The sequence below is a fragment of the Brassica napus genome, chromosome C9 (genome assembly GCF_020379485.1).
Source record: "Brassica napus cultivar Da-Ae chromosome C9, Da-Ae, whole genome shotgun sequence".
In the NCBI taxonomy this organism is placed as follows: Eukaryota; Viridiplantae; Streptophyta; class Magnoliopsida; order Brassicales; family Brassicaceae; genus Brassica; species Brassica napus.
In genome coordinates, this window is record NC_063452.1 from 5,855,988 (window position 1) to 5,865,293 (window position 9,306).

The 9,306-nt window shown below is 35.4% G+C and overlaps 2 protein-coding genes across 2 annotated transcripts; both read right to left on the minus strand.

The window, feature by feature from the left end:
• Positions 1–2,581: 2,581 nt before the first annotated feature.
• Positions 2,582–3,169, minus strand: LOC106405566 (egg cell-secreted protein 1.5-like). The gene has a single exon (XM_013846091.3). The coding sequence runs from the start codon at positions 3,122–3,124 to the stop codon at positions 2,654–2,656; it is 471 nt and encodes a 156-aa protein (XP_013701545.2). The 5' UTR covers positions 3,125–3,169; the 3' UTR covers positions 2,582–2,653.
• Positions 3,170–7,076: 3,907 nt separating this feature from the next.
• On the minus strand, positions 7,077–7,675 carry LOC125592440. The gene is made up of 2 exons (XM_048767602.1): positions 7,500–7,675; positions 7,077–7,386 (listed from the first exon to the last, which is right to left on the minus strand). Exons 1-2 carry the CDS (start codon positions 7,673–7,675, stop codon positions 7,077–7,079), a joined length of 486 nt encoding a protein of 161 aa, XP_048623559.1.
• Positions 7,676–9,306: the final 1,631 nt, after the last annotated feature.

The window sequence follows — 9,306 nt, forward strand, 5'->3', positions numbered from 1 at the left end:
TGAGCTGGCTGTGAGGTGAGACCAAGCCAAAAGTTCAACAATTTCAACAAAAAAACGGGAATAAACATGACGGCCCAGAGCCTACATGGTACCTACCACTTTCTTGTATGTTCTTGGTTTATCAAAGAAGTCTTCTAATCTAATCAATAAAATTTTGATTACAAGACTGTTAAACATGTTGGAGGTACGATGCGAGGCGCAGGAGCTGATCAAGTCTCTGTTATGGTTAGAACTATGATTGAAATTAAAGTCAGCAAGAACGCTCTCCGTATGTTCTATGCGCTTGGGTACAAACTAGACCACGAGCTTCTCAAAGTTGGATTCGCATTTCATTTCCAAAGGACCGCACACATAAGTGACCACATGTACTGACCACCAAGAATTGTTTTTTATTTGGACACTTAATAGATTATTCTCCATTCTTTCTCAAACTTTCTGTAAAACCAAAAGCAAGAACAATCTTATATATAAATTGTTAGGGTTAGTTGACCAAAAAAAAAAGAAATAGATTGTTAGGGTTACAAATACATTGGACGGAGGTTTATTCAAAATTGGATTTGAAAGCAAGGAACTGGAGACTCGAAAATCACAAACACAGCTTCGTCTCCTCTCCGTAATCTATCTTCTCTGTAACCGATGAAGAAGAAGAATTTTTTACCACGGCGTTAAACAACTTTGACGTTTGCCACCTCAATTATGTTAGAAAATCTAACAATTACATGGTCAATGTTAACGACTTTGTACCTTCTTCTCTACTACTCTTCTTTGCTCCGCTTCTTCTACGTGACTCTCCTTGGTCACAAAACAAAGGTTTACAAGCCGTCGTGTTCTGTTTTTTTGTTTCCTTTTTGTTAGTTTTTTTTTCCAGTTGATAATATTATTTATAATTATTTTTGAACTTTTTTTTTCCAAAAACTAGATATGAGTTGGCAACTTATTAGTGGTTGGTGAACCTGTAGGGGATGAACCCAAAATTTAGTCTTATTACAATATTACAGATTATACAAATACATTACAGATGATTTTGAAACAGACAATTTTACCTAACTTATCAAATCAAGATTCACGTTTGATTGCACTTATTCTAAACCATTTTATGAATAATTATTTATGACTGTTTTACTCAGGGGCGGATCCAGAAAAAATATTGGTATGTGGCACAAATAATTTTTTTATCATAACGAAATATCTAAACTAATAGCTTACTAATACTTCTTTTGTTTCAAAATATATGAAGTTTAGGTTAATGCAAAATTATTAAAAAATTTATTTTAACATAAAAAGAATCTTAAAATATAAATTAAAAATTATTTAATCAATTACAAAATAAACTAGAAAATATTATTGGTGACAAAGTTTTTTACAAAGTTAAAAATTATATTAAAATATGAAATCATCATATATTTGAATCACCAAAAACTTTCTTAATTAAAGATCATCTATTATGAAACGAATGTAATATATTTTAGAATGTGATTATGGAACAATATCGTTTTGTTAGCGCACAAAAAATAGCTTTCAAACTTAAGTATTATTGATTTTTATTTTCAAAAATTATTTGTTAATCTACTGGTAATATTGTTAAAGTATGAGTGTCATTCCAGGATTCCAATGTTTTTAATTATTATTTTGATTTTTATGTTCATTCAAGGATTTCTATTTCTTGTGGCCTTTATAGAAAAATTTAAACAATAATTGGATACAAAAAAATACAGACGAATAAAATACAGCTTACAATCGGTCATAAAGAAAATTAAACACACAACTACTTTAAAAAGGAGTAGAAAAGGAAATTAGATATTTTGAGTAATAAATAGACATGGAAAATAAAAAGAAAACGAAAAAGTTAAAATGAAAAAAGGAAGGTGCAGAGAACATCAAAACCATGCATTACCGTAAAAACAGATTACATGGAGCACGATCTATAGGAAGCTTAACAAGCAAATCCATAAAACATCAACCAATTAAAAGTTTTCTAACATAGTATGGGGCACGTGCCCCACCTACCATGGCCTTATATCCGTTTCTGATTTTACTTGCACAATGTTGAAGATTTTTGTAAGTTTTTAATTCATAATTGTTAATAATCATTATATGTATAAGCGTAGATGAACCCTCTGCTTTCACAAGTGAGTAAGGGGTTTAATCTGGCTTTATCTCAATTTCTCTCTTCTTCCTTCACCCCAACTCCTAAGAAGCTGAAACCCTCTTTGTTCAACTCATTTTCGCCATTACAATCACAAATTAAACGTTTTCTTGTTAAACTCATTTCTTGATAAAAGCATGGAATTTGGTGATTAGTTCTATGTAAAAACCAGTAGAAATGGCCAAAGTGTGGTTTGTAATGGTGGAAGTGAAACGTTGTCGCTCTACACGCAAATCATCAACCAGTTTTTTGCAATCAAGCTTGTGTTCACACGTTACTTCTCAATCCATCGCGTTGACTGTTGAGTTTCAATGAACCTTTTGATTCGTTTATTTATTCAAACTAAAACTGGAAAATGTTATGAATGTTTGGCGTATAGAAGATACAAAACATTGTTCCATTTTTTCGTACATTGTTTTTATTTGGTTTTGAACGTCTAATGTTAAGAACACCGAAAAGGTAATCTTTATTAACTTTAAACACAAGAAAAAGAAGCCATATAATTAATTAATCAAGTCCCGGATACGTAATTTCAACCGGAGACAAAGCCATAGTTTCCGGCGACGGAGACGGTGACGGTGAAAATACCAGCTTCTCCGCCTGAAAATCACAATACTCTCTAAGCATATTCTCTTCCATAGTCGTAAGCCCTAGAGAAGTAAACATAACGGACCAACACTCCTTCCCTATCAACCCAATGGCTCCACAACAATCTTTATCAATACCACCGGTTACACCCGGTTCAGCCGTACCGTTACGGCTCATGAAGAACTTGACGATCTGGTCGGTGCAAGACTTGAGCTCTAACGCCGCGTTCCAACAATCAACTAGGTTTCCGGAGCCAGAATGATCAGCAGCCACCGTCATGGTTTGCAGGTTCCTTGCCTCAGCCATGGTGTTGATGTGGACGGTCGATAAGAGATACGAAAGTGTTAGAAATGTGAGAAGAGAACGCTTTGAAGTAGTATTAGGGGCCATTGCTTTAGTTATGTGTGTGTTGGGATGAATAAACAAGTTGTGCGATCTGATGATTATATAGTGGAAAGAAAATGAGGGAGATGAGAAGTTTTGCGTTCGTTTAGTTTTGTTATTAACAAGAGATCGTGGTTAATTAATTAATTAATTAGCACTAATTTATCGTTATGCACCTCTCTATCTTTATACATACATATCCGTTACGGACAATAATAGCAATTATGTAAGAAGATTAGAGATTCGTAAATACACATCGTCATTAGTTACATGTGTAAAAATTTAGCAGTGTTAGTTGATGCATGCATTATGAATTTATTAATGAAGAACCAAAACCTATTGGGCTTTATTTATTAAGCCTATTAATAGCAAATAATTTTTTAAGCCTATGTTTAGTGTAAGCCCATTTTGTGGTAGCTTAACATTAAGCTTCAAGTTAGAAAAAAAAAAAAAAAAGAGATGAGCGCGACCGCGGAGTTTCGGGCAAAGGAGGCAACCGTGTTTAAAGGCCACGAAGTAGTTGTTCTAGCGGCAAGATTTAACGGCGACGGAAACTACGCTCTCACTGTCTCACATGCGGCAAGGATCGAACCAAAAAAAGAAAGCTGGGAAAGGTGCTGTAAGAATTAATGGAAAAGTCTCTCTTTATTCATAACATAGAAGTTCTTATATATGAGATTACACCGTCATAGACAAATGGAAAGAGTACAAATTATAATCCAACTAGAAAAAGGAAAACATAAAGACATAAGAAAAAAGAAAAGCTGGCCGACTCTCTTTTTCTTGGGTTGCCGATGGTATAATCTCTTGGTTATGAGTCATCCACAATCTGGTTCATAACACTCCCCCTTGGATGTCATAACCATTTAGAGCTTGTAATGTGCTTTAATGTTACCTCATTAAAACCTTACCAGAAAAACTCAATTGGGACAAAACCATGGTGAAGGAAAAAGAGTACAACACACATTACTCCCCCTGATTTGGACATTACTAAAGGTCCCTTGGACCTCTCAAATTTTCTGCAATCTGTGGGTGATGAAGATCTTGGGCAGAATATGTTTCGTCCTCGAACATGATAGTTGGTTCTTCTTTACCATCGGTCATGCCACAATCTGATCGAACATATTGAGTCATCGACCTCAAATACACACACACACGAAATCTTGGATGATGTTGCTGTGATATGCGTGTACCACCATGTGTAAAACATAATCTATCTAAAAAATAAATCAACAAAACCAAATAACCCCTCTTTGGGCTGGTTAGTATAAAATAAACCAAAATCAAAGGCTTCTTCATCGTCCGTCTTATGGACCAAACAGATCAGTGTCTAAAACAAGACTTCTGCATCGTCTATCTCAGGACTAAATGGACTTCTTTATCGTCCACCTTTGGACTGAATGGATCAGTGTCCAAAACAAGTGATCTCACGCCCATGTACTAGATAATGGATGAGACTGGTCCATATTAAATCTCTTGAGTATCCTTTTCTGTATATACTATTTGATGCACAGGGATTTCATTGTTAATGTACTCAAGCTGTAATCCCAAACAAAACTTTGTTTTCCAAGATCTTTCATCTCAAGCTCTTTCTTGAGATATTCAACTGTTTGGAAAATTGTATCCAGAGGTTCCTATGATATTCAGATCATATACTTTGATGATTATCAATATGGTTCTCGAAAACTTGTTGTACTTTCAGCTCAATACCCTCTAGTACTTTCATTATCCAGTGGACCATATAAATATGCAGTCACTACATCAACTTGCTGCAAGTCTAATTTTCTCTCTTATATAGCCAGACTTATGAGAAATCTAAAAGTAGTTGCATCCACCACATGAGAGTATGTCTCCTCATAATCTGTTATTGGTCTTTGTGAGAATCCTTGTGCAACATCAACTTTATATCTTACGATTTCTATTCCTCACGAGACTCATTTATATCCACTGGTTTTAACATTATATGACGTCTTAATCATATGGTCAAATACGTCTTTCTTCCTTAAACTATTTAAACCCACGTTTCCATTCAATCCAATCTGTTCTACGAGTGCGCACTCTTATATTGACGTGGGTTCATGATCCTCGCTTATATTCATAAATTCAAGTGCTACCTTGTATGCAAATAAATCATCTTATGTTGACATTCCTTATTGGTTCCATTATGTTTCAGACATGATATAATCGATTGAGATTCATTATTATCAGGACATTTAATACTTTGCAGTTTGGCGTCCCAAGCTACATTGTTTGGTACCTGTACCTTAGAGCCGGCCGGCCTTATCTCCATGTCTGGGATGGTTTTCTTAGTAACCTCAGATTTGGATTTTGATTATCATTCTCTGCACCTTTCTTTTGTTTTCGAGGATTCTTAGGAACCTATTTGGTCTACCACGTTTCATACGTTGTCTAGACTCTGTAGCAACTTGAGTGTGTCTCTTCTTGGACATCAAATTCGTTGGTGCTTTACAAGCTGGTTTATATATGACTTAGTCATTCTTTTTCGGGTCAGCAAATGTGTCTGGCATTTGATTAGCTAGCTTTGTAAATGTATAATCTTTGGACGTCTATTTCACATTCTTTAGTCTGAGGATCTTGCCAAGACATTGATGGTTGATTCCATTCTATTTCTTTTACCATTCTTTTACCAGCTTTATTATTTTTTCTTCTCCTGATCTTAAAATAATCTGTGTACCTGGCCTCAAATATAATCACCCATAGTTGGCTCAAAGTACTTTATTATTGTGGGAGAATCATATCCAACATATATCCACATCCTCCTTTTGAGGTCCCATCTTAGTTCTCTATGTTGGAGCAATTAGTACATAGACAGCACATCCAAATGTATTTTTGATGGGGTATGTCTGGCTCTTGACCCGTTAATAATTGTGATAGGGGATATCTATGCTCACTAAATGGTATAACTTAGGTGCATGTAAATTTCGTGTGGCCCAAGCTGTGAATGGGAGTTTTGACCTCATAAGTTATGGTCTATCATTCAGCTATTTGCGTTTTAAAAGATTTCGGCCAAACCGTTCTTGGTATGGACATGTATCACAGAATTGTCCACACTTACCCCCATGGACATACCATAATCATTTAAACGCTTTGGACATGTATTCACCAGTATTATCTAGACATATAGTCTTTATTTATGAAAAAAGGGCTCGTAGCCGTTTTACTGGTGATGGCCTATTGAGTTTTCCTTGTGTACATGCTACACACGTGAGATTCTTTGGGATAACTCTTCTTATCTTTTAATGTGTACCTTTTGAATATCAATTTTCGCATCATGTTTGGCCATCCTGGTCGTGCCATAAAGTGTATATTTTCGCAGGCTTGTAGCCTCTATTATATTGATCTATGCATAGTCTAGGTCAATAGAGAATGCAAGTATAGTCTTTAGGACTTATTATGGCCTTGGGCGATTTTATACATATATCTGAAGGAACTCTTTGTTTCCTTCGCCCATTGTTTCAATATGGAAACCATTCATTCTTATATCTTTAAAACTCAATAGACTGCTCTTGCTCTTAGAGCTGGGTGAATATAAGGCATCACTGATTTCTAGATGCACACCCTTAGGCAATAATATATTAGCCTAGCCATAGTCTTCTTTCAGACTGGCGATACCTGCTTTAGTACTGATATTGGTGTTTTTCAGTGTACTCATATAGAAAAATCATTCATTCATTTAATCTAAGCAAACAATGTAATAGAAATAAATTCAAAGAGATAAAAATTAGAGAAAGCATACAAGCAAAGCAATCACACAAGTTTGATGTCGAAATAAGATTATCAACTTGATTCTTTTAGGCAATCATAAGTCTCATATTACATAAGATCATCTTGATCATGTTCGAAATTATTTTCACCATCTTTATAGACCAAGTGGGTTTCAGGATTCTTCCCTTTCAGACTCTCTTTGATAGAGGTCACAAAAATGTTTGGGAGTCCTTCATATCTTAGCCCAATGGTTATTCATTCCACACCTATGGCACACTGATTTGGTCGAGTATTGTGGTTTAGAAATACCACGGCTTCTGCCTCGACCATGGCCTGAATCAGGTTGATACCCACGTCCTCTGCCATAGCTATTCATGCGGCCATATGAACTGTATTGGCCACGGCCACGTCCTCTCCATCCACCATGGCCACTGCTGTGTGGTTTATCATAATGGACGTGGTTACTTTCTTTGGATTCTTTCTTATCCTCTGCGGCCATATTGGCTTCAGGTAATGGTGTGGAACCAGGAGGTCTCAATTCACTGTTTTTCATTAGCAATTCATTGTTTTGCTCAACTAGCAATAGTCATGAGATCAGATCTGCATAAGTGGTGAAGCCCTTTTTCACGGTATTGTTGTTGTAACAGCACATTACTTGCATGGAAGGTGGAAAAGGTCTTTTTCTAACAAATCCTTATCCGTTATATCCTCACCATACAGTTTCAATTTAGAAACAATCTTAAATAGGGCTGAGTTATACTCATCCACGGACTTGAAGTCCTGGATTCTGAGATTCCTCCACTCATACGTGGCATTTGATAATAACACCATTTTTTGGTGATCATATCTCGATTTTAATTCTGTCCAAAGGTCTAGAGGAGTCTCAATAGTCAAGTACTGATCTTTGAGACTCTTAGCAAGATGATGGCGAATTATCATTATTGCCATATATCTATCTTTCTCACTTGCATTGTTATCCTCGGTTATACTTTCACCGAGGTCTTTTGATTTCAGGACAATCTTTGTGTCTAATGCCCATTGTAAATAATTATCTCCAGAGAGATTTAGGGCAGCATAATCCAAATTATTGATTTTCGACATCTGAAATTATATTAACAATCAATCTTAGGTCTCATAGGAAATAAAATTTATGCGCTCATATAAATATGTAAACAAGTCATACGGATGATTATTAAACAAGTCTCTCGACCAAGAAAATCAATCCTAACACAATTTCTATATGTAAATATGGATATGATGCAAGCCGCACGGCCAAGGGTATGAACAATCTTATAAAACGGTTTCTATATGATCTTAATGCAATCGGTTCATACATCTTAGCAAAACGGTTTCTAAGTGATCATGAAAGCAAGAAAACTCAATCAAACAATCAAGCAATGCGTCAAGGAGTTAATTACTATCAACCTAATGGATAATGTTCAAGATTAATCAGTCAATGCAATTAGGATTTCAATATGAACAAGCCGGTCATGTTAAGACTTTAAACAAGATGAAAACAACTTAAAACTTAGGCGATTTCTTTAACCTCAATTCATTCAATTGGATCATCAATTCAAGTATGAGATTAATCAATCCTAGCAGTCGGTTCTATGTAATCAAATTCATATTCAAAACATTCAATCACATAAACAATCAAATTCGTTTTCTAATTTAGGGTTTCTATTTTAATTAAAACTATCAAGTCTAGCAATGCGATTTCTATGTCTAAGAATCGAGCAATACCATTCAAACAATCAAGCAATAAATCAATTTACCACATTAGGGTTTTAGATAGAAAACGATTATGCATTAGTTTTAGGGTTTGAATTGATTTCATGCATGACATGCATTATGCATGTATGCGGCTAGGGTTTGATTTATTTAGAGTTTCAAATTTGATCAACAGATCATTGGGGTTTCGATTCAAAACCATTAAGTTTTCGAATTAGGGTTTATGGTTTCGATTAGATCATTAGATCATTGGGGGTTTGAGATTCAAAACCATTAAGGTTTTGATTTTAATTGATCAAGCAATCAATCTCGATTAGGGTTTGGAACTATTACCTTATGGTTTTGATTTCAACACATATTATACAATTAATTTTTACCGATTTTAATGGTTTTAATTCATATCAAGCAATCAAAGTTTGATTTTGGGTTCTGATTGATCATTAGGTTTTCGAGTTACCTTTAACCTCAGATGTGTTGAATGGACCACCAAAGAGAGGAGTCGCGAACTGATTGTTGCTGAAGTCGCGAGCTAGAACGAGCTTGAGATCGTCGGGTGTTGGATCGGGAACGCGAGCTGGACTTCGAGAACGCGAGCTTGCTAAGATCGTCTCGTCGGTTAAGGAACAAGGTATGAGGTCGGATCATGAACAAGGATTAGGGTTTTTCGCTGGAAAGAATAATTGCCGGTTAGGGTTTATCGCCAAGAGGGATTAGGGTTTATGTGATCGGAT